We start from the raw sequence: 26,438 nt of genomic DNA on the forward strand, positions 1-26,438 counted from the left end.
AGCCACTGGAGAGGAGCTGCAGAAGGTCCTGTGCATAAGGCCCTTCCACTATGAACTCATGACCACAGTTCTAAATATTTTTCAACACTGTCCAGTAACCTGCTATGATTTCAGGACAACTTCATTTATCAGCTTCCCCAATAACTACTTCAAGCCTTTTATCACCATCCACTTAATTCTTCACTCTTCATACCTGAGCTCTCCCAAGTCTCCCTATTTTACACTATTATAACACCATTCGCTTTTACTCCTCACGGCATCTATCTTCTCCCAAAATTTACATTTATCTGTATCATTATTACTACATTTATCATTATTAGTGTTATCAAGTTACTTATTAGTAAATCTAATAAAAATGACATAATCTTTATTAATGTTACACTTATTTCCATCCTTATTACATTTATTCACCTAATTATGTTGACAAATGGATCCCAGACCCTAAACTCCAACAGAGGTGGGGATTGTTTTTTGTTCACTTTGTGTTCCCAGGAATAACCGACTCCCCCACACATAGTACGAGGTCCGTCGATAATTGCTAAATTAAGCAGCATTCCTGACCTCTGGAAACTTTTGTCTCGTGGAGGCTTCACATGCCATGGTATAGTGTGCAATGGCCATCTAAAGTTCCGGGGACGGGTATTGCAGCTCCCCACCCGCGGCCCTGGTAAAGAAACCCGATTTGCCTGTTTTGCAAAGTGAACCCCGGAGCAAATGTTTCGGGAGGCGGTGGAACCTGGCCCTTTACAACGACAAAACAAGCCCCGAAGCCGCGCAAGAATCTTTTCTTGGATCAGACATGAGTTGCAGCTGAGGATTGCGCTCCAGGGCACGACCGGGAATAAGCCCAGCAAGTATCCAACGCGCGTCCCGGGCATGCCAGCTGGAGGCTGCGCTGGGCCTGCCCCCTCTCATTTCTCCCGCGCGAAACCCCGCCGGACGGCTCCACTCCCTCTGTCCGCTGCAGGGGGGAGCCTAGCGCCCCCGCACTGGCCGCCGCCTCCAGCCGCGCCTATTGCATCTGCTTCTCGCGCCGCCTGCGCAGCGAAGTTTGGTAGTAGTTAAGTTGGGTCCTTGATCCGAGCCTCGAGTCCCAGCCAGGAGGCGCCTAACGGGGCGGCGGGACGCGCTCCCCCGTCCCGTGCGCCAAGTGCGCCCCTCCTGGGGCCCGCTGGAGCTCGGAGCCGAGCGCGCTGGCTGCGCGGCCCCGGGGCGTTCTCGGTGTGCTGGCCGGTGGCGAGCGAGGCTCCAGTGGCCGCACGCTGGGAGGAGGCTGGATCCCAGTAAGGAAGAATGGAATTGGCGACACGCTACCAGGTGAGGGTCCGGCGGCCAGCAACAGCCGGGACGCACCCACGGCATGCCTGCCTTTTCAGCCCTAGCCCTCCTCTTGGCCTTGGGTTGGAAACGTGGTCGGTGCCACGGCGCCGTGGATCGGGCACGCCCGAACATCTGAGTGGGCGCGCCCTGCAGGTGTGCGTCATGGTCACGGTGGTGCCTCCCCGGCTTCAAAAGCTGGGTGCCTAGCTTTGTCTCGGGTGGCTGCCTGGGGTGCAGGCGGGAGGGAGCAGGGCGCAGCGCCTACGTTTGCAGCGGTAGGAAGACCCGGGTGGGGAAACTTTTTGTGCGTTCCTCCTTTCTCCGGCAATGAAGCTTAAGAAAGTGTCGTTTTTTGAAAAAACGTAGTCGAGGGTCAGATCAGTTCAACTTGGATAGTGGAACTTAAAAGCGTTGCTTTCGTGTTTGTTCTAGAACTTTTTTTTTTTCATACTTTTAATTGTTTCCCGGCCAAAGCACATGTTTCTAGAACTCTGTTTTCAAGGAATTTGTAACTAGCTGGGAGGGGGAATACGGCAACGTCATCGGGCCACGTTGAAAAACAAGCTGCGGGATCCCAGTTCATATACACAGCACGACCCCTGTAACTCATTTTGGGCCTCACAAGGCTTTGAAACTCATTAACAAACTCTTGGGAGTAAGTTTCCCAAACATTTTAACGAGTGGTGGGAATGAATGTGATTTCAGTTTTCTCTACGTTTTCGTAATGGACATACGTTCTTATTTAGAGGTAAGCAATAGACAACTTTTTCAAAAGAACTAAAAATAAAACTTTTAAAAAGGGAAGGAAGCAGCTACCCTACTACTTGTGGGGGCCCCAGAGATGCTTTGTAGGAAGGTTGGGTTTTCTTTATTCTTTCTTTTTTTCCTGCTTGCTTTTGTGAGGGCTTCTGTACTCAACTGCTTCCCGCTTACCTACGACTGGAGTTCTTTTTTCCACCTGGGTGCTGGGCCCGGGGAGTGGAGGCGGGTCCCCTGGTCTTCGGAGATGCAAAGCTCTTGGCGGCCAGTGGTGCCCGAGGCCAGGCCGCTGTCACCTGCCCAATCTGTCGTCCAAGTAAGCCCAAGCCACTAATTGTCTTTTTGGTCATTTAGTAATTTCTGAAAGCCTTCCTAAACGTGATCGATTGAGAAGAAAACTCTCTTGTTGTGGATGTTTATGAGAGGAGTATATTAAAAAATTTCTCCAATGAGGGAAGATACTAAAAGCAAGGAAAACAAATAATAAGCCTAAAGACTGAGATGGGGCTAGATTTTTTTTTCCCCATTAGTCATACCCCGTCCTGAAACTTGTTTTCTTGAAGTTATTTGTACTTCCACTACTGGTGGTAATTTTTCATGTTTAGTAAATTTAAAAGTGTCTCCGAACGTGTAATTGGAATTGAACATTTTACTGCTACATAATGGGGCTCATTTTTGGTAGTTCTAAAATGTTAAACTATTACGTGGGGGTAACCCACAAATTATATCTGATCCGTTATGCATCAATTAGGGCAAATTACCATGTGTAAAATGACCAGGTTTTTTTCTCCCTTTTTCTAAAGACCTCCTAATTGGCAGTGCAAATTAAGCTGTGTGATGAATTTTCCAGTGGAGATGTTCCTGTTCATTGTAATTTAAATGTGAAAAGATTATAGCGTCTTTAAATTAGTGGAGAGTGGTTTTGTGCACTGGGCAGGTGACTGCAGACAAGAGCACTTAATGAACATTTCAGGCACAGCAAGATGTTAAATTCCTGTGATTCTACTCTGTCCCCCAGTCTTATGAATAAAGCAGTGTGATGAACTACCTGAAGCAGCATATACTGAAAATATGGTTCCGCTCGTGTGCAGTGGGGTTTAATCTCACACGTGCAGTAAATACAATTTCCATCCCCTGAAAAGGACGGAGCCCAAAGGGGTTTCAGCAAAGCAGTTTAGACCTAACGTTAATGAGTAGTAAGTGAAAGGGAAAAGACACCCTGAGGTATGAGTCTCTGCTTTTCCAGGATCCCACCAGTGTGTGGGATTTAATTTAATGCTGGGAGGGTGGGGGGCGGTAATCTCTTTGGACCAACCACTTGTGTCTTTGTGCTTTTGTATTGAATGACAAATAATACCTACTAAAGGCTAGAGTGTGTGCCTACTAGAGCTGAAGCTTCCTAGTAGAGCAACTGTAGATACTGAATGTCAGTGACCTCCTTGAACTCTCTTCCAGCTCCAGGGTGCAGGATGGACCCTTTGAGAAGGACATGACACTAAGTGTTCTCATGAATATGCAGGAGCTAGCTGTAGTAGGGGCAAAGGGGAATTTTTCTGTGTTGACCTCATAGCTGGAAAGTGTGTGCCCAGAGCCTCAGAAGCTGGTCACAGAGAAGGGTCATTTGTGATTTCTTTGAAGGACCATGATTTTCCACTTCAGTTGTCCTATGCAGGGTGGCCATAAAGTTTGTGTGCAATTTTAAATTAAAATTTTAATTAATTTAATTTTAAATTGCACACAAACTTTATGGCTACCCTGTTTTTAAAAGTTGTTCTGAGTACTGACGACCATCCCATCCACAACACAGTGGAATTCTTAATGATCAGAGGAAAACCTCAGAGATCACAGCAATTCTAATCCAGATATACAGAACAGAAAGCCAGGAGATATGCGGCTTTAAAACAATTTATGAATATTAGAGTAAATTAGCAAAATAGGTCAATAAAGTCATTTGAATAGAATATCCCAGGTATGTTAATTTTACACTGCTTTTGAGAGTTTTCCTTTATTCATTAGCACCCCCTTTGAGTTACAGTTTAGAATTTTACCTACAAGGTACAGTTTTATTTTATAAACGACTTGGCAGCTTTATTTGCTGAAGTGGAATTTGATATAGGCTACTTGAGGCAGGGATAGAGATAAGAAAATATTAGTAGGACCATTTGCTTTTCATAAACAAGAAAATACAGATTTTTCTGAATATATATGTGTGTATATATATACATATATATATATATATATATTTTTTTTTTTTTTTCTCTCTCTGTTTTTGGCCAGGGGTGGGTTTGAACCTGTCACCTCCCTGCTCCTTTGAGCCATAGGCCCCACCCGGTTTTCTGAATATTTTGAAATAGGACCATTCAGAGGCATATTTGGCAAAGTCAAATGAAGTTGACACTCAGAAACTAAGTGCTAGTGCTGTATGCAGTGCAGAAATATGTCGTGGAGTCTCATAAAATAAAAGGCCAGAGTTTTAGTTTAAATGAATCATTGATGCTTCCCGCCTGTTTTTTTGCAGTCTTCAGCTGAGAATAGGGTCTGACTGGGTTAGCCCATTTATCAGATGTTTGTTGAGCATCTGCTGTGTGCTGCTTGGTAGTTATTACTGGGAGAACAAAGACACAGAAGACACTCTTCTTCCTCCATGCTCCCCACCAGAAGGCCAATCTTGAACTGCTTGCCTCGTTCTGTCCCAGAGCTCAGCTGGCTTCCTGCTCTCTGCTGTGAGGACCGAAGCCACCTGGAGGTCCGGGGAGACCTTGGGAGTCATCCTTTTCTCCCCCAAAGAATGGAAACTCACTTCTTTTTTTTTTGAGACAGAGCCTCAAGCTGTCACCCTGGGTAGAGTGCTGTGGAGTCACAGCTCACAGCAACCTCCAACTCCTGGGCTAAAGCGAGTCTCCTGCCTCTGCCTCCCAAGTATCTGGGACTACAGGCGCCCGCCACAACGCCCGGCTGTGTTTTGGTTGCAGCCGTCACTGTTGTTTGGCGGGTCCGGGCTGGATTCGAACCCACCAGCTCAGGTGTATGTGGCTGGCGCCTTAGCTGCTTGAGGCACAAGCACCGAGCCATGAAACTCACTTCCTTTTAAAAGTCAGGTAGTGTTAGGTACTTAAAGTTGCCAGATTTAATGCTTGCTATATAGTTCTGTGAAGTAGGTTGTATTATCTTCATTTTAAAGATTAGGCTACTTTGACTAATTTGCTTGGGGCAATTCAGGAGGAAAGAGCTCATCTCAGATTAGCTTCCCAGGAGCCACTGCCTGGCTCTTGCCACTGGAATCCTGGGACTTTGGCAAGTCACAGAACTTTACCTAAAAGAATTGAGAATAGAAATCTTTACTTAGGGTGCTACCGAGCTGATCAAGGACATGCTGAGTGTAACATACTGTTTAAATAAAAGGGTCTGTTTGGTCCTCCCTTTAACTGAAGGGCTGGGATGTTAAGAGTAGCTGGTCTGGTCCTTTTTTAGGAATTTGCCAGATTCCACTGTGTAGAAGTCAGCTTGGGAATATAAATAAGATCCACAGAGTTTTTACTTAGGAATAACTTTTCGTATAGGACAGACAACACCATGTTAATACAAGCCGAAATGAAAACAGAACATTGAACCTACTGTTCTGCCTCTTCTCTGGACTTCATTTTCTGGACAGTGTCCATCTACTGTTTGCCTGTAAACACAATCATCATTTTTGCATAACCTTTGTAATATGGTTGCTCATTGTGACACTCACTATTGAGTAGCTTGGAGGTTTTTATAGTTTTCATTTTTAGTGACTATGTAGTGTTTCTTTGAGTAGGTGTGTGTTTCATGTATTAATTTTGTGTATTTTCTGATGGAAATTTTTTTTTCTTAGAGAAACTTGGCAGTCACTGTCTTGGGGCACTGTCTTGTATATCTTTTGGCTTGTGTTGGAGTCCAGAGTTTTAACTACTGTTTGTGGTGTATTTAGTACCTTGTAAACATGCCTGCTTTTTAATGGATGGAAACCTGTGACATACCATTTTCCTAGGGCATTCCCGTTTTGTTGTGCTGTATTAACTGAGAGAGAATAGTTTTTGCTGAAGTTACAGTCAAGGCTCCTGAAAACTGGATGAAACACTTCCTGTGGTTTCCGGGAACTTCTGATAGATTGTTTTAGTTTCAGGAAAAAGTGGAGAGTAGTCTTAGAGGTCTGTCCTTCACTATCTGGGCTGCCAAGAAATCCCATGAACATGAAGTGAAGGTGACAGTGGATTAGGGTTGTCCATAATTTGTGCAAATTGACTTGGAAGCAGGAACAACCTGTTCTGAGCTCTCCTACCTAGCAATGTTTCTTATTTATTTATTTTTTTTTTTGAGCTAGTCTCACTCTGTTGCCCCAGGCTAGAGTACAGTGGCAAGATCACAGCTCTAAGCAACCTCAAACTCCTTTGCTCAAAGGATCCTCCTGCTTTAGCCTCCTGAGCAGTTCAGACTACAGGCTACTATTGGCTACCGTGTTTGGCTAGTTTTTCTATTTTTTGTAGAAACAGGGTCTGACCCTTGCTTAGGTTAATGATTCCTGTTTTTAAAAAAGTTGCCTTCTGGGGTGGCCCCTGTGGCTCAGTCGCTGGGGCGCCGGCCCCATATACCGAGGGTGGTGGGTTCAAGCCTGGCCCCGGCCAAACTGCAACCAAAAAATAGCCGGGCGTTGTGGCTGGCGCCTGTGGTCCCAGCTACTTGGGAGGCTGAGGCAAGAGAATCGCTTAAGCCCAGGCGTTGGAGGTTGCTGTGAGCTGTGTGAGGCCACGGCACTCTACTGAGGGCCATAAAGTGAGAGTCTGTCTCTACAAAAAAAAAAAGTTGCCTTCTGGGCGGCACCTGTGGCTCAAAGGGGTAGGGCACTGGCCCCATATGCCAGAGGTGGCGGGTTCAAACCCAGCCCCCGCCAAAAAAACTGCAAAGAAAAAAAATAAAAAAGTTGCTTCTTTTGTCTTGCTTATTTCAACTATAAATAGTTTCCCAGATAGCATTCCTGAAAATATATTTTCACTGAGGATTAGATGTCTGAAGGCCAAACAACAGGTTCACCCATGGTTTAGTTTCTTCTCTTTTCTTTTTTTTTTGAGACTGAGTCTCACTATGTTGCCCTTGGTATAATGCCGTGGTGTCACTGCTCACAGCAACCTCAAACTGTTGGGCTCAAGTGATTCTCTTGCCTCAGCCTCCCTTGTAGCTGGGACTACAGATGTCCACCACAATGCCTGGCTTTTTTTTTTGTTTGTTTGTTTATTTAGCAGGCTGGGGCTGGATTCGAACTTTCTTCTGAGGTTTCAGAGGAGGTGCTGCCTTCTGGCCTGTGGCTTTCTGGCAGGAACTGTCTGGGCTGGAGCCTTCTTGCCTGCAGTGGTCATCTTTTTTTGCTGGAACTTTAGCAGCAGCACCTTTAGCAGCTGCTTTTGGGGGGAGAATCTTTCAAGAGAGCTGCCTTTTGAAGCTTCTTAACTTCATTCTTGATGATTCTGTTCCTCATTTTCTTAGCCTTCATAAATTTAAAACAGTCAAACTCTGTCATCTTAGCTTTCCTTTCTCTGGCTTCCATTTGCTTGGCCGGTCTTGTGCCTGCCCATTGTGTATTTGTATCTGTCTTCTGGCAGGCAGTCTGTGGGGACTTGAGGATGGAGTTAGTGAGCTGCGTGCATTTAAAAGGCAGGGCCTGTTGTTTTACCTGAGTGCAAGGTCCATCAACCAAAGCCCTGTTTTGATCAATAACGTCTATAGTCACGACCAGATTTCTGGCTTGAGGCCCAAAGGACATGTAGGCCACATGACCAACCTCTATGAAATGCCTGAACACCATGTGCTCAGCATTCGGAGAGAAGGGAGCTACGAAATGGTTTGTTAGATCAAAACAAAAGTATTTGTCGATGTGAGTGCTGGTTATAAAAGTGGGTACGCTGTGTAGAACTTCACCACGCTGCACATTTGTGAGCTGCTTTTCTGTTTGTATGTTGTACTTCAGTAAAACATATAAAAAACAGCATATGGAATCCCCAAGTATGAGTCTTGGGGCCTGGATATGTATGTGGGGAGCAGATTCCCTTGCCCGTTGTACCAGTTCCTCAGGATTGGCTGTGGTCCAGGAATCCCTTCCCACAAACCCCTGTGCTGTTCTCCCAAGCCACAGTTGTATGGGCAGCCTCCCCTTCCCCCCGCCCATCTTTAAGCCTCTGACCTAGGAGGGGTCTGTAGCCCTGCAGAGTCCCTCACCTAGTCAGCAAACCCAGGAGTCTGGGTCTTCAGGCTGTCTCCTGGCTGGCTTTCCCTTAGTTTAGCGACTGGTGAGCCGCCTGATAACGTGAAGGGCCTGGCTTATAGGTGTTAAATACTTGTTGAAAAACAAAATGTTGGTTTAGGGCTGTCAGGGTGTAGTAAGTGGAGGTGTGAGTTATGATAGGCTGGGACGTCCTGTCACAGAGCTCAACTTTTTTCTGTTGAACTAAATGTGGAAGCCAGTTGGTATCTGCCCAAGAGGCCCGGAGGAGTGGGAGATTTTCTTACAAATCTCCAGTTTTATCTTTTAAAGTTATGCCTATTTTGCACTCTGTTCTGTAATACATTTTCATTTAAAATTAAAATGAAATTAAAAATGACTTGTGGAGGGGATTGCCCTTCCCTGTCCCACTGGCGGCCCTGAAAGCCGTCTGGGAGTCACTGAGCCCCTAAATTGGAGAAGTGTAGAACTGTTACATGTAAAATTTAGAAATCATACCTGCAATAAATCCTGAAATAGAAGGGCTGTTTCCTTCCCATTCTTCCACTTCTACCCTATAATACTTTTTATTTAAAACTCCATGACTGTGAAAGGCAGTTAGATGGTGGGGGGAAGGGGAGATAAAACTTTAGTTGATACTAAAATCCCTAAAAGGAAAATTCAGCGAAAGTATATTTAATGTCCTTGCTTATTCTTAACTGTCTTTCGCCGCCTCCCTGACAGTTGTTCCCAGACATTTATTAAAGTAGTTAAAGCCAGTGGGGTTCCCTTTATCCTTTCCCCACATGGTCATGACCTCTTACTGAGGGCTTCTTTACCTAACTTTTTCTTTTTTAATCATTTTGTTTTCCTACTAGGCTACCTTCAAAAACTCAACTGAAAAGAGCATCTGGATGTCCTCATGACCTTTGTGGTACTAAGTGGTTGTAATTAGGACCAAAAAAAGGATGCACTCTTAGTTAGTATGAGAGTGTAATTCATGGTGGCACAAAGCCAAGAGCCAAGTGCTGTCAGCAGCCTGCATGGCTGGCGTCCCGGAGGTTGTGAGGGCTCATTTGCCATGGTCAGCAGTCAGTACTCTCAGCAGGGCAGAAGCGTGTCATGAGGGTCCCTGTCGAAAGCCTTGCAGGCCTGGGCTGTGGGATGCAGTGGACCCCTCAGTTCAGAGATGGGTTTAGTGCTTATCTGGAGTGAGCACAGGGGCACGGGCCTCCTCTGAAAGACAGGCACCTCCAGATTTATGCTTGTACCTGTGCACCCACCACAACTCCTCCAGGGTCAGGCCATCCTGCACCTGTGTTGGTGTGGTTGATGGTCACTGGTCTTAGAAATCACGTACCCTCCTGGGGACTTCTGGAGCAGCTGGACTTTTCCCTGTTGACACCGAGGCCACATTGAAACTGTTCAAAGATTCTTTCTCTCAGTGGCATATGACTTATTTTTCATCAGATTTCTTAGCGTGGTTCCCAGCATATATGAGATGCTTAGTAAACAGCCTCCATATTAGGCGCTCAGTTAATATTTGTTGAATGGATGGAAGGGCACAGTGATTGTTACACTGTTTTAGTAACTAATATTTATGTAGCATCTGTGTCTTCAACTTAACAGAACACTTTCCAGCCATATTTTGGGAATCATCAGATCTCTGTTGAGGTTCTTTTTCTTCCATGTAAAGGGGAGGGCTGCCCTTTCCTGGCGCCTTGAAACAGTCAAGGCTATTTGGCTTGTTTTGGCCAATGAAATAATTGTGTTTCACTTCTAGGTAGAAGTCTTTATACACCAGCATATCATTTGCCTTATCTCATCCTCTCTGCCACCACACCTGCCAGCGTTTCAAATAGTAATAGCCCTTTCTGCTCGAGTTCTGGTGTGAGGACCGTGTGGAACAGAGCTTCTGGCTGGCCTGTGATGAACATGTCATATGAACAAGATAGAAGCCTTTTTTTTTTTTTTTTTTAAAAAAAAAGCTATTAATTGCAATTTGGGCTTGTTTGCTACTGCTTTATAACCTGTCATACATTCCCTGGCATGTCGCACCAAGGCTCTCATCATTCAATTTTGGATTCACTGTGGTTGTCATGTGGATGAAGTGAGGTCACTGTAGTGGTGATAATGGAAACATGTTGGTTTCTTTTGGATTGTTAAGAGTGACGGGGATGAGGGGAATGCTTCTCTTAAGTGGTTTAGAGTTCAGGGCTCAGTACCGTATGGCAGAAAGGAGAGTCCCACAGGACAAGGCAATTGTTCTGTTCAAAATGCCAGTAGAAAGACTTCCTCAATTTGATAATCAGTCTTTAGAGTCTAGGGAAATCTTAACATTGGCTTTCACATTTCTTATCTGCTGACCTCCCTGGAAGAGGAAATTTTGCAGCACTTCCCACCTGGTTTGGTTCACTTCACTCTCCTTATCTCTTGCCAGAATTCCAGTTCATAGGCTGAATCGCTCTTTTGTGCCCCATACAAATATGAAACATGTCTGAAATTTCTCCCCACTTTTATTTTCTCTTTTAAAAAGAACATCAGGCTGCGTGCGTTGGCTCATGCCCGTAATCCTAGCACTCTGAGAGGCTGAGGTTGGTGGCTTGCTTGAGCTCAGAAGTTTGAGACCGGCCTGAGCAAGAGTGAGACCTCATCTCTAAAAATAACCAGGTGTGTGGCGGGTGCCTGTAGTCCCAGCTACTTGGGAAGCTGAGGCAAGAGGATGGCTCAAGCCCAAGAGTTTGAGGTTGCTGTGAACTATGATGCCATGGCACTCTACTGAAGGCAACAAAATGAGACCCTGTTTCAAAAATAAATAAATAATAAAAATAACATCAATTCTTTTGGGGAAGTTTTTATTGTGGTAAAATATACACTACAATTTACTATTATATCCATTTTAAGTATACATTTTAGTACAGTCACATTGTTGTGCAACCATCATCTCTATCTCCTGAGGATTTTTATCATTCTGAGCTGCAACCCCGTACCCACTAAACAGTAACTCCCTAATGACTCTTCCCCTACTCCCTGATGACCTCTATTTTAGTTTCTTTCTCTGAGAATTTGGCCATCTAGCTGTCTCACTTAAGGAGAATCATACAGTATTTGTCCTTCTGTGACTGGCTCACTTTACTTAACATGATGTGTTTAAGGTTCATCCATGTTTAGCATGTATTAGAATTTCATTTCTGGATTGCAAGAGGGACTTTACCTAACAAATGCAATCAGTGTAACCTGGCTTATTGTACCCTCAATGAATCCCCAACAATAAAAAAAAAAAAAAGAATTTCATTTCTGTTTAAGGCTAATACTCTGTTATATGTACATACTGCATTCCCTCCACACACCCCCATATTCACTCATCGATGAACATTTTGGTAGTTTACATATTTTGGCTATTGTGAATAACGTGTACAGATGGACATTATCGTTTGAGTCGCTGCTTTCAGTTGTTTTGGGTGTATGTGCCTAAAATTGGAAGTGACGGGTCATGTGGTAATTCAGCTGGCCCATATTGTAAGTCTAAATGTAATTTTTGGAGAAATTACTGTATTGTTCAGCACAGTGGCTATGCCATTTTACATTGTTGCTAGCAGTGTCTAAGACTTGCAATTTGTTCACATGCTACCAAGCACTAGTTCTTCCCTGTGATTGGATGTGAAGTGGTATCTCATCATGGTTTTAGTTTGCGTTTCCTGATGATTAGTGATGTTAACTGATTTTTCTTTTTTATTTATTTATATATTTTTTATTGTTGGGGATTCATTGAGGGTACAATAAGCCAGGTTACACTGATTGCAGTTGTTAGGTAAAGTCCCTCTTGCAATCATGTCTTGCCCCCATAAAGTGTGACACACACTAAGGCTCCATCCCCTCCCTCCATCCCTCTTTCTGCCCCCCCATAACCATAATTGTCATTAATTGTCCTCATATCAAAATTGAATACATAGGATTCATGCTTCTCCATTCTTGTGATGCTTTACTAAGAATAATGTCTTCCACGTCCATCGAGGTCAATACGAAGGATGTAAAGTCTCCATTTTTTTTAATGGCTGAATAGTATTCCATGGTATACATATACCACAGCTTGTTAATCCATTCTGGGTTGGTGGGCATTTAGGCTGTTTCCACATTTTGGCGATTGTAAATTGAGCTGCAATAAACAGTCTAGTACAAGTGTCCTTATGATAAAAGGATTTCTTTCCTTCTGGGTAGATGCCCAGTAATGGGATTGCAGGATCAAATGGGAGGTCTAGCTTGAGTGCTTTGAGGTTTCTCCATACTTCCTTCCAGAAAGGTTGTACTAGTTTGCAGTCCCACCAGCAGTGTAAAAGTGTTCCCTTCTCTCCACATCCACGCCAGCATCTGCAGTTTTGAGATTTTTGTGATGTGGGCCATTCTCACTGGGGTTAGATGATATCTCAGGGTTGTTTTGATTTGCATTTCTCTAATATATAGAGATGATGAACATTTTTTCATGTGTTTGTTAGCCATTCGTCTGTCGTCTTTAGAGAAAGTTCTCTTCATGTCTCTTGCCCATTGATATAAGGGATTGTTGGCTTTTTTCATGTGGATTAATTTGAGTTCTCTATAGATCCTAGTTATCAAGCTTTTGTCTGATTGAAAATATGCAAATATCTTTTCCCATTGTGTAGGTTGTCTCTTTGCTTTGGTTATTGTCTCCTTAGCTGTACAGAAGCTTTTCAGTTTAATGAAGTCCCATTTGTATATTTTTGTTGTTGTTGCAATTGCCATGGCAGTCTTCTTCATGAAGTCTTTCCCCAGGCCAATATCTTCCAGTGTTTTTCCTATGCTTTCTTGGAGGATTTTGATTGTTTCATGCCTTAAGTTTAAGTCCTTTATCCATCTTGAATCAATTTTTGTGAGTGGGGAAAGGTGTGGGTGGAGTTTCAGTCTTTTACATGTAGACATCCAGTTCTCCCAACACCATTTATTGAATAGGGAGTCTTTCCCCCAAGGTATGTTCTTGTTTGGTTTATCAAAGATTAGGTGGTTGTAAAATGTTAGTTTCATTTCTTGGTGTTCAATTCGATTCCCAGTGTCTATGTCTCTGTTTTTGTGCCAGTACCATGCTGTCTTGAGCACTATGGCTTTGTAGTACAGACTAAAATCTGGTATGCTGATGCCCCCAGCTTTATTTTTGTTACAGAGAACTGCCTTAGCTATACGGGTTTTTTTCCGGTTCCATACAAACGCAGAATCACTTTTACCAAATCTTGAAAGTACGATGTTGGTATTTTTTTTTTTTTTCTTTTTTTTTTTATTGTTGGGGATTCATTGAGGGTACAATAAGCCAGTTACACTGATTGCAATTGTTAGGTAAAGTCCCTCTTGCAATCATGTCTTGCCCCCATAAAGTGTGACACACACTAAAGCCCCACCCCACTCCCTCCCTCTCTCTTTCTGCTTCCCCCCCCATAACCTTAATTGTCATTAATTGTCCTCATATCAAGATTGAGTACATAGGATTCATGCTTCTCCATTCTTGTGATGCTTTACTAAGAATAATGTCTTCCACTTCCATCCAGGTTAATACGAAGGATGTAAAGTCTCCATTTTTTTTAATGGCTGAATAGTATTCCATGGTATACATATACCACAGCTTGTTAATCCATTCCTGGGTTGGTGGGCATTTAGGCTGTTTCCACATTTTGGCGATTGTAAATTGAGCTGCAGTAAACGGTCTCGTACAAGTGTCCTTATGATAAAAGGATTTTTTTCCTTCTGGGTAGATGCCCAGTAATGGGATTGCAGGATCGAATGGGAGGTCTAGGTTGAGTGCTTTGAGGTTTCTCCATACTTCCTTCCAGAAAGGTTGTACTAGTTTGCAGTCCCACCAGCAGTGTAAAAGTGTTCCCTTCTCTCCACATCCACTCCAGCATCTGCAGTTTTGAGATTTTGTGATGTGGGCCATTCTCTCTGGGGTTAGATGATATCTCAGGGATGTTTTGATTTGCATTTCTCTAATATATAGAGATGATGAACATTTTTTCATGTGTTTGTTAGCCATTCGTCTATCATCTTTAGAGAAAGTTCTATTCATGTCTCTTGCCCATTGATATAAGGGATTGTTGGCTTTTTTCATGTGGATTAATTTGAGTTCTCTATAGATCCTGGTTATCAAGCTTTTGTCTGATTGAAAATATGCAAATATCCTTTCCCATTGTGTGGGTTGTCTCTTTGCTTTGGTTATCGTCACCTTAGCTGTACAGAAGCTTTTCAGTTTAATGAAGTCCCATTTGTTTATTTTTGTTGTTGTTGCAATTGCCATGGCAGTCTTCTTCATGAAGTCTTCCCCCAGGCCAATATCTTCCAGTGTTTTTCCTATGCTTTCTTTGAGGATTTTTATTGTTTCGTGCCTTAAATTTAAGTCCTTTATCCATCTTGAATCAATTTTTGTGAGTGGGGAAAGGTGTGGGTCCAGTTTCAGTCTTTTACACGCAGACATCCAATTCTCCCAACACCATTTATTGAATAGGGAGTCTTTCCCCCAAGGTAAGTTCTTGTTTGGTTTATCGAAGATTAGGTGGTTGTAAGATGTTAGTTTCATTTCTTGGTGTTCAATTCGATTCCCAGTGTCTATGTCTCTGTTTTTGTGCCAGTACCATGCTGTCTTGAGCACTATGGCTTTGTAGTACAGACTAAAATCTGGTATGCTGATGCCCCCAGCTTTATTTTTGTTACAGAGAACTGCCTTAGCTATACGGGTTTTTTTCCGGTTCCATACAAAACGCAGAATCACTTTTTCCAAATCTTGAAAGTACGATGTTGGTATTTTGATAGGAATGGCATTGAATAGGTAGATTGCTTTGGGAAGTATAGACATTTTAACAATGTTGATTCTTCCCGTCCATGAGCATGGTGTGTTCTTCCATTTGTTAATATCCTCTGCTATTTCCTTTCTGAGGATTTCATAGTTTTCTTTATAGAGGTCCTTCACCTCCTCCGTTAGGTATATTCCTAGGTATTTCATTTTCTTTGAGACTATGGTGAAGGGAGTTGTGTCCTTAATTAGCTTCTCATCTTGACTGTTATTGGTGTACACAAAGGCTACTGACTTGTGGACATTGATTTTATATCCTGAAACATTACTGTATTTTTTGATGACTTCTAGGAGTCTTGTCGTTGAATCTTTGGGGTTCTCTAAGTATAAGATCATGTCGTCAGCAAAAAGGGAGAGTTTGACCTCCTCTGCTCCCATTTGGATTCCCTTTATTTCCTTGTCTTGCCTAATTGTATTGGCTAGAACTTCCAGCACTACGTTGAATAGTAAAGGTGACAGAGGACAACCTTGTCTGGTTCCAGTTCTAAGAGGGAAAAGCTTTGAGTTTTACTCCATTCAGTAAAATATTGGCTGTGGGTTTGTCATAGATAGCTTCAATCAGTTTTAGAAATGTGCCACCTATGCCTATACTCTTCAGTGTTCTCATTAGAAAAGGATGCTGGATTTTATCAAATGCTTTTTCTGCATCTATTGAGAGGATCATGTGATCTTTATTTTTGCCTCTGTTAATATGGTGGATAACGTTTATAGACTTGCGTATGTTAAAGCAGCCTTGCATCCCTGGGATGAAGCCTACTTGATCATGATGAATGACTTTTTTGATGATAAGCTGTAATCTATTGGCTAGGATTTTGTTGAGAATTTTTGTGTCTATGTTCATGAGTGAGAGTGGTCTGAAATTGTCCTTTTTGTTTGGGTCTTTTCCTGGTTTTGGTATCAGGGTGATGTTTGCTTCATACAATGTGTTGGGGAAGATTCCTTCTTCCTCAATTTTGTGGAATAATTTCTGCAGTACAGGAATAAGCTCTTCCTTGAAGGTTTGATAGAATTCTGGAGTGAAGCCATCTGGACCAGGGCATTTTTTGGTTGGAAGATTTTTTATTGTTTCTTTGATCTCAGTGCTTGAAATTGGTCTGTTCAGGAGCTCTTTTTCTTCCTGGCTGAGTCTAGGGAGAGGGTGTGATTCCAAATATTGATCCATTTCTTTCACATTGTCGAATTTCTGGGCATAGAGTTTCTGGTAGTATTCAGAGATGATCTCTTGTATCTCTGTGGGATCAGTTGTTATTTCCCCTTTATCATTTCTGATTGAGGTTACTAGAGATTTTACTTTTCTATTCCTCGTTAGTCTGGCCAATGGTTTATCTATTTTATTTATTTTTTCAAAAAACCAACTCCTTGTTTCATTAATTTTCTGAATGATTCTTTTGTTTTCAATTTCATTGATCTCTGATTTGATTTTGGATATTTCTTTTCTTCTACTGAGTTTAGGCTTAGATTGTTCTTCTTTTTCCAATTCCATAAGATCACTTGTGAGATTGTTGATGCGCTCTCTTTCTGTTTTTCGAATGTAGGCATCTAAAGCGATGAATTTTCCTCTCAAAACTGCTTTTGCAGTATCCCACAGGTTTTGGTAGCTAGTGTCTTCATTGTTGTTATGCTCAAGGAAGTTAATGATTTCCTGTTTTATTTCTTCCTTCACCCATCTGTTATTCAACAGAAGATTGTTTAATTTCCATGCCTTTGGGTGGGGTCGAGCATTGTTGTTAGAGTTGAGTTCCACCTTTAGTGCCTTATGATCTGAGAAGATACAAGGTAAAATTTCAATTCTTTTGCTTCTGTTGATATTTGTTTTGTGTCCCAGGATATGATCAATTTTGGAGAACGTTCCATGCGGTGATGAGAAGAATGTATATTCTTTATCTTTGGGATGCAGTGTTCTATATGCGTCTATCAAGCACAGTTGTTCTAGGGTCTCATTTAAGTCTCTTATATCCTTGTTTACTTTCTGTTTAGAGGATCTGTCCAGCTCTGTAAGAGGAGTGTTAAGGTCCCCTGTTATTATGGTATTATCAGATATCATATTGCTCAGACTGAGTAAGGTCTGTTTCAAGAATCTGGGAGCATTTAAATTGGGTGCATAGATATTTAGAATTGAAATGTCTTCTTGTTGTATTTTTCCCTTGAGCAATATAAAGTGACCATCTTTGTCTTTTTTGACTTTAGTTGCTTTAAATCCACATGTATCTGAAAATAAGATTGCAACTCCTCTTTTCTTCTGAATTCCATTTGCCTGAAAAATTGTCTTCCAACCCTTGACTCGGAGCTTTAATTTGTCTTTTGAAGCCAGGTGTGTTTCTTGCAGACAGCAAATGGATGGCTTGTGTTTTTTAATCCAGTCAACCAATCTATGTCTCTTCAGTGGGAAATTCAAGCCGTTAACGTTTATTGAGATAATTCATAAGTGTGGTAGTATTCTATTCGTCTTATTTTGGGAGAGTCCATTGCTTAGTTTTATCTTTTGCATCAGTGTGGAGGTTTGGTTCTGTCCTTTAATTTCTGAGTTCTTACTTTGCTGCTGATCCATTGTGGTGGTCAGTGTGCAGAACAGGTTGAACTATTTCCTGTAGAGCTGGTCTTGTTGTGGCGAATTTCCTCAATGTTTGTATATCTGTAAATGATTTGATTTCTCCGTCAATTTTGAAGCTTAGCTTAGCAGGGTACAGAATTCTGGGCTGGAAATTGTTCTGTTTAAGTAGATTAAAGGTAGATGACCATTGTCTTGTTGCTTGAAAAGTTTCATTAGAGAAGTCTGCGGTCACTCTGATGGATTTGCCCCTGTAGGTCAACTGGCGCTTACTCCTGGCAGCTTGCAGAATCTTTTCTTTTGTCTTGACTTTGGACAGGTCATCACAATGTGCCTTGGAGAAGCTCGGTTAGAGTTGAGGCGACCTGGGGTCCGATATCCCTCTGAAAGCAGTGTGTCAGAATCTTTGGTGATATTTGGGAAATTTTCTTTTATAATATTCTCTAGTATGGCTTCCATTCCTCTGGGGCATTCTTCTTCCCCTTCTGGAATTCCTATAACTCGTATGTTGGAACGCTTCATAAAGTCCCATAATTCTGACAGGGAACGTTCTGCTTTCTCTCTCTTCTTTTCTGCCTCTTTTACTGTCTGAGTTACTATCTGATCTGTTTTTGAGGTCTTATAATCAGTGTGAGGTATGTATTTTTTTTTTTTATGGACAAGTCAATTTCATTGTAAAAGATTTAAAGAAATGATTCCTTTTGCAATAGAAAATGATATAAAAGTCTTTATGGTGGATTGAAGGGGGAGGTGAGGGAAGCCTTCCCTTTGTGTAAAAGATCATTCACAGATGCAGGGTAGTTTACCCTGTAAATTCTGCTGTCATTGCTGTCAGAATTGCTTTCAAACACTTACTAAGGACAGGCAGTAGGATGTGTCTCTTTTGAATTCCTCCTTACAGCTTAAAAGGCGCTCCTTTCTAGGTGAAATATATACCTAACATTCTTTTTTTTTTTATTGTTGGGGATTCATTGAGGGTACAATAAGCCAGGTTACACTGATTGCAATTGTTAGGTAAAGTCCCTCTTGCAATCATGCCTTGCCCCCATAAAGTGTGACACACATTCTTAATATTACAGTTAGCCTTTGAATCCATTGGTTTTAAAAGAGAGTCTTATTTTCTTTTGTCTTCGAAAGCTAATACATAATAAATACATTTTTCCTGGCTAGAGGTAATTTTTTTTGAATCCAGGAGGGATGAATTTATACTTAATTTTACAATATAAAATTTTAAATGGGCAGTACTTCACATTCATTTATTTTTAAAAGTAAACACTTGACTGAAAAACAACTGGTAGTTTGAGGGATCTTTTTTGTAGCGTATCAGGTTTTTAAATGAATTTTGAGACTTATGTGGGCAGAGGTCATGGTGATGTGGAGACCTCCCATGCCTTGCTCTGTGTTACTCAGGAAATGCTGGAAAGGCACCTGATAAAGAAGCAAGCATCAGGTGGGCAGGATTATTTTTATTTTTATCAGTACAGCTTAGTTCAGCTGTGGGTTTTTGTTTGAAACAATGAAAATAAGTCACAGCATTAGGAAGGTTGAGAACCACTGGCTTAGTGTCATTAGCACAAAGTTAGATTCCAGCAGAGGAAGCATGGTTCTGCAAACAGCCCTGTGCCCTAGACTGTCAGTTAATTTCTGGCTTTATAGGCCTAGGCAACCAGTTAGAGGTATGGTTATTTCAGACCCTAAGGCTGAATCCTTGGCTCATAGGTGGTATGTCTGACCCTCCCTTGGGTGAGAGTTGACATGCCCCTGAAGTATTGATAGCATTGGAACCAGGCTGAGATCTAGACTTGCTCTGTCAATTTGGAAAAGATGGTATTGACTTAGGGAAGGAAAATTTCCCCCACTTTAATGTTGTCTTTCTTAATTTGTCTCTTATTGTTTTGTTTTTTAAATTGGGGTAAAATACATATAAAATTTACCATCTTAGCCATTTGTAAGTGTATAATTCAGTAGAGTCAAGTGTATTTACAAAGTAGTCTGACTAGTCTTCAGACCAGTCTTTTCATCTTGCAAAACTGAATCTCTGTGCACATTAAACAGTAGCTCCATTTCTCTCTCAGCCTCTGGCATCAATTGTCCCACTTTCTGTATCTATGAATTTGACCACTCTAGAGACCTTGTATAAGTGGAATCGTACAGTATTTGTTTTTTCGTGACTGGCTTATTTCACTTAGCGTAATGTTGGGGTTCACCCATGTTGTAGCATGTCTCAGAATTTCCTTCCTTTTTAAGGCTGAATAATCTTTTATTATATGATATATCACATTTTGTTTATCTGTTGATGGATATTTGGATCACTTCTACCTTTTGACTATTGTGAATAATGCTGCCATGGAAGGATATTTTAGTTTAGTTTTCCAATTAATTTCTTAACACTTTTCTTTCTGTTACTATTACTACCAAGGCACTAGTAGATGTATTGTTGGTGATATTTACCGTATTTGTAGTTCTTTGGTGTTTCACAAAGCACCATGAATTCTGTGTATTTTCCCTGAACAAGAAAGAGTGAAATCTTACAGATGTCTGGTCCTTCTTCCATCGGAAGCTGACGTGGTATCGGGGAGATTTCTTACCAAGATTCAGATTCCTAGCTTTTCTGGGAATGTTGAAGGTCAGAAATACTGGACCCCCTGTTCCTGCAGGGCAGTGGTCATCCGGAGTGGAGGAGCGGCCATCCTTCCTGGGTAAGTGTCTTCAGCCCACCGGTCAGCACTGTTCCATTTGTTTTACACCTCACCTGCTGCCCTCATTGCCCACCTGCTAGCCCACAAAGCCTGCTGTTGTTGTATTATCTGTTCTAGAGCTGAGCTGTCAGGTGGCTTACAAGTGAAATCTGTAGTCCTTTCCAGAAGAGGAGCTGTGACTATGACTACTTTGTATACAGCTGTCTTAGTATTCTTGGTGAAAGTTCTTCATGCTTCTTATATAGGAATGTCACAGTACTTTGACCTAGTCCACTTGTCCTAGGCAAGTGAGTACAAAGGCAGATGCGTGGAAAATGCTTCCAGTGGGGATTTAGTAATGAGATGATTTAGGTGAGCCCTGTGGTAGGTGTGGGGATTCCAGCCTAGTGCCTGTGTCCTTGTCAGGGAGTTTAATCCTGATAAGGATTCACTTGACCTTTGATGGTACACTGTTCATTCCAATCAAGACAGAATAGACCAATACAAACAGTGTACCTGAAACTTAGGACATCATATAACAATGTCTGGATTATTTATTTTTTCCTTTTATTTTCCAGTTTATTTTACTTTATTTTTTTATTAGTATTAGATCATAGCTGTGTACATTAATGTGATCATAGGGCACCATGCACTGGTTTTATAAACAGTTTGACACATTTTCATCACACTGGTTACCATAGATAGCATTCCTGGCATTTTCTTAGTTATTGTGTTAAGACAATCATATTCTGCATTCACTAAGTTTCACATGTACCCTTGTAAGATGCACCGCAGGTGTAATAATGTCTGGATTTTTAAAAAGGTATTATAAATAATAAAAATGATCTTCTCACTCGCAGAAGAGAATTTTCTTAAACTTTTTTGTTTTTTTGAGACAGAATCTTACTTTGTTACCCTTGGTAGAGTGCTGTAGTGTCATAGTTCACAGCAACCTCAAACTCTTGGGCTTTAGCGATTCTCTTGCCTTACAGGCACCTGCCACAATGCCTGGCTATTTTTTAGAGACGGGGTCTCACTCTTGTTCAGGCTGGTCTTGAACTCCTGAGCTCAAGCAATCTACCTGCATTGGCCTCCCAAATTCTGGGGTGACAGGTGTGAGCCGCTGCCCGGCTTCTTAATTTTTCTTTGTTGTTGTTTGCTAGAACATAGTTATCGGAATTTTGTTTGAATTTGGCTAGTATAAATATCACAACACTGGCTGGGATTTTTTTTTTTTTTTTTTGTATCTTTGTTATTTTCAGTTATTTGCTTTAATTTTCTTTTTGGTGAGTCTTATGATTGGCATTGTTGTAATCAAATGGAACATAATCTTTGGAAAGAAAAATGTCTGTTGCACTTCCTCTAGAATCACAGCTACCCAGTCGATCCCTCTGGAATGCAATAGGAACGTGAGCGATCCATGGGCCGGATGTCCTGATATCTTGTGGAACTGATCATAATGTTAGAAGGGTGTCTTTATGAATTCTTTTTTATCAGGTCCTTCTTAATTATAAATCTTAATGAAATCTTGACGTGTTTCTTGCATCTGTTAAATTAAACAGTTCGTTACACTAAAGACACTTGAATGTTTCATGAGATTTTTTACTAAATCATGAGGATTGTGACTATCTGAAGGTCTTTTAATATCTTGGAAGTTCACTATCTAGAATCAGAACCCTGTGTGTTCCAAGAATGCACAGTGCTGTTTTCAACGTGTGTTCTTTTCCTGATGTCTCTGATCAGTGATCATAGCCCCCGATGGCACCTGTGGAGCAGAAGCAGGAGGAGGTGGACCCAGGCCTCCCCACAGTAGCACCGCGGCTAACACAGCGGCCATGGGAAGCAGTTTGCTCCTTTCTCTCAATCTGTTATATGCACTTCCATTAAATCCACAAATGGGATCATTCCTTAACCATTTACGTTAAAATATGCTTCTGGTGGCTCGACGCCCATAGCACAGTGGTTATAGCACCAGACATATACACCGAGGTTGGTGGGTTCGAACCCGGCCCAGGCGAGCTAAACAACAATGACAACTGCAACAAAAAATAGCTGGGCATTGTGGCGGGTGCCTATAGTCCCAGCTACTTGGGAGGCTGAGGCAAGAGACTCACTGAAACTCAAGAGTTTGAGGTTGCTATGAGCTGTGATGCCATGGTACTCTACCAAGGGCAACACAATGAGACTCTGTCTCAAAGAAAAAATAAAATAGAATATGCTTCTGGGCCAGCAGGGCCTTTTGATTTGTAGAATGGTGAGAAGTCAAGAGGAAAAGGACTGGAATTGATGGGCTATCCCTCTCTCATTGCTACTGCAGGGACAGAACCCAGTGGCTGTTCTGTGAAATGTAACACACTCCCACTTTCCTTAAGTATTTTCCATTTGCATAGGATGCATGTTTTCTTGAAGTATCCTAATACACTTGTTCTCAGCTGAAAGGCCAGAAGTGATGGGGCGGGGAGTTATCCTAATGGCTGAACAACAACAGAAGGTGTCTTTGAAAAGATAAGAGTGGCAAACTCTGTTTAACGTACCTTCTTGTGAAGTTTTGATTTTTTTTCCCCCAAGAGCAATGCTAGGGTTAGACTTTGTTTAGAGCTACTCCACAGTCCAAATGTGGCTTAAAAAAAATTATTAGTGGATCTCTAATTCAGTAAGTGCTGTGACTATTTGTCCCTTGAGATGATTTTATTAAATGGTGGGAAGGTGTTTGTATTAACACTCTAATATTACTGAACTTGTAGTCTTTTTTTTTTTTTTTTTGGTTTTTGGCCAGGGCTGGGTTTGAACTCGCCACCTCTGGCATATGGGACCGGCGCCCTACTCCTTGAGCCACAAGTGCCGCCCTGAACTTGTAGTTTTTAATCTCTGGATTTATGTTAAGCTTCCTTTGTTTGAACCATTAATTTCTGTTGTTTTTACCCAAGAAGCATTAAAATCATGACAAAAATAACCGAATTATGGGGCGGCGCCTGTGCTCAAAGAAGTAGGGCGCTGGCCCCATATGCCGGAGGTGGCGGGTTCAAACCCAGCCCTGGCCAAAAACTGTAAAAAAAAAAAAAGAATAAATAAAAAATAAATGGATTATGGATTAGGCATTTCTTAAATGAACCTGACTGAATGTAAGCTTAATTAATAATCACGTATGCACAGAATTCAGAGAACCCAAGTAACTTTTGAATATATAACTCTGTGCATGCTAGTATAGCAAAGTGTGGTAAGGGAGACCCAGAGGCTCTGTTAATGGTCCAATAAGGCCAAATTTATTGTCATAATAATACTAAGACATTATTTGCCTTTTTTGCTGTGTTGATTTTTGCACTGATGGTGTGAAAGCAAAGGGGGTGGAAAGTGTTGGCTTTTAGCACGAATCAAGGTGCTGGCAAGAAACTGTACTAACAGTTACTGCTTTAGTCACCTTTATGTATTCAATTTAAAAAGAAAGTATCAGTTTCACTTAATGTCCTGTCAAAGCAGCCACTATTACTTTACTAAATCTGTACTCTTGAGGACATCTGTGTTTAACATGTGTACACTGCATGATGAAATGGGAAGTACACGAAAAGCACATTTACATCCCCAAGGACTATGATTACCTGGTTATCTCAAGGAAAAGAGCTAACAGAAAGTAGGGCTGTGTTCCAAGGATGGAAGGAACTGCAGAGAAATCTTGAACTTTATTGTTTGTTGTTGGCTTGGTGTAAGCTTGACACATTTTTTGTGTGTTGTACATAGAGAACATGGATGATAATAAAATACTGGGAATCGGGCATTTCCCTTCTGGGAGAAGGGTTATACTAATATGGGATTGAGGGAGGTGAGGGAGAATCCTGCCTCATTGGATTTGAATTCAAAGTGTCATTAATTTAAGTTTTTAAAATACCCTTGCTGTGTCGAAAGTAGAACTGATGATGTTAATGCTTCATTAACAAAGAGCACACTGAGTTTTCAGGTCTTGGTTTCTAAGTGCCGTTTCCCAGTGAAAGGTTCCAGGGCTCCTTGGAGAAATGGCTCATTTGAGGTCTGGAGCAGGAAAAGTGCAAGGTTAGCTTGGCACGCATGAGCCAGAAACCAAGGAGGTGCTCAGACACGCTTAGGGTCACGTCAGAAAGACACAGAAGCTGGCCAACTTTGTCATCAGAAAGAATGATGGCAGTGTGGATTATAACACATGAATAATAAAAACAATCCATGAATCTACATACGTGATAGGAGAGAAGAGGGAAGAGAGAATTCCATTATAGAAGAATGCTAGCTACTACCCTGTTTCCCTGAAAATAAGACAGTGTCTTATTTTAAGGTGTGCTCCCAAAGATGTGCTAGGTCTTATTTTCAGGGGACGTCTTATCTTTCCTGTAAGTAGGTCTTACTTTTGGGGAACCAGGGAATATGGAGGAGGAAGAGAATCCGATAATCCTTGTTTTGCAGCCCCTTAACATAATTGATTCAAGTGAGAATCATTAATGGATGCTGAAACTATTGAATGAAATGTTATCTGGGAGAAGGATGTTCACAGAATCTCAAATGTCACCCTATATATTCCTTGTTAATGATAAACGGGAAAGGATGTTTTTGCAAAGAAGAAGGCAGCACCTGAATTTGCTGATCAAACAACAACAGTATAAAAAAAGAAAGCCAGACACTCCCGCTTTCCAAAGGAAGAACACAGCACTTCCTAGGAGGTGGTCTTGCCAAAAGGAAGCCAGTGCGAATCAAACTGAATCTTTAGAGTCAACTCCCAAATTATAGGGCACCCAAAGGAGTATGTTAATCACCACCCTGGGGCCACAATAAAAGAAAATTTCCAGACTTTGGCAAATCGTATAGCCAAATGCCTCACTTTCTTTAAAATAAAAAGTTGCAAGAAAAAATAAAATGTGTAAAGGAGGGGAAGGGACTTCAGAAAGGTGCTGATCAGTTTGTGGATCTAATTTAGATCATGATAGAATAAACTATGTATTGAGAAGTACATGTCACCTGTGTGTAATTGTTACCAAAATATTTAACCTGAATTTAATCATGAGGAAACAAGCAGATAAGATTAAAATGCATGACAGTCTACCAGGCAGTTGTCTTAGACTCTTTAAAAAAAGTTAGTGTTCTGAAGAACAACAAAACACAATGTCCTGAAAACATACAATTGAGTGAACTTTGTTTGAATAGAGCCCTGTTCCCCCAAAATCAAAAAAGACATTTTGGGGACAGTTGCAGATGCTAAAATAAGGACTTAGGGGAAATAGTATTATTGAATAAATTATTTTTGGTATGAATATTTTTTTTTTTGAGACAGAGTCTACTTTGCTGCCCTCAGTGGAGTGCCCTGGCATCATAGCTCACAGAAACCTCAAAACCTTGGGCTCAACTGATCTCTTGCCTCAGCCTCCCCTATAGCTAGGACTATAGATGCCCATCACATTGCCTAGCTAATTTTTCTATTTTTGGTAGTGACAGGGTCTCACTCTTGCTCAGGCTGGTCTTGACCTCCTGAGCTCAGGCGATCCTCCTACCTCAGCTTCCTAGAGTGCTAGGATTACTGGCGTGATCCACTGCGCCTGGCCTGACTATGGTTTTGAGACTCTGTAGGAGAATGTCCATATCTTTGGGAGACAGATGCTGAATTATTTTAGGGTGAGTTAGTATGTCTATGTACGACTTTAAGTAACGTGTGGGTGTGTATGGATTATATTAGCTCATACTAAGCTGCTGTTTTCCTAGGTCTTGGTCATGTATGCACAGATGCCCGTCGTTTAGCCTAATACAGTAGAACCTCCGTAGTTGACACCCTCTTAAAGACGGGATGTGTACCACATGTACCCAATTGACCATCTCTGTATGTTGACCAATTTGTTACAGTCCCTTGGGTGGTCAACTTTCAGGGATTAACTGCATTCCTTGAAAAAAAAAAGGCCAATGTGGTAGCAAATGGTGCTTCCAGGTGAAGAATCTACAGGTGTTTATACTATTGTTTCACCTTTTGTGTGCTTTAACTTTTTTTAAATAGTTGGGAGAAAGTAGTTAGCATACAAAACTAAACTCCCAGTGTATAACTTACTTGTAGATTAAGTGTGCTGA

The 26,438-nt window shown here is 41.6% G+C and overlaps 1 protein-coding gene across 2 annotated transcripts in view; it reads left to right on the plus strand.

Moving 5' to 3' along the window:
• Positions 1–1,059: 1,059 nt before the first annotated feature.
• CDCA7L (cell division cycle associated 7 like) overlaps positions 1,060–26,438 on the plus strand; it is a 40,986-nt gene continuing 15,607 nt past the window's right edge. Inside the window, exon 1 of one of the 2 annotated variants that reach the window (XM_053553504.1) lies at positions 1,060–1,317. In XM_053553504.1, coding sequence (XP_053409479.1) covers positions 1,294–1,317 — 24 coding nt within the window. In that variant the 5' untranslated portion in view covers positions 1,060–1,293. The remainder of the gene's footprint in view (positions 1,318–26,438) is intronic. The other variant, XM_053553505.1, reaches the window with a different exon arrangement.

This window comes from Nycticebus coucang, chromosome 11 (assembly GCF_027406575.1).
Source record: "Nycticebus coucang isolate mNycCou1 chromosome 11, mNycCou1.pri, whole genome shotgun sequence".
NCBI lineage: Eukaryota > Metazoa > Chordata > Mammalia > Primates > Lorisidae > Nycticebus > Nycticebus coucang.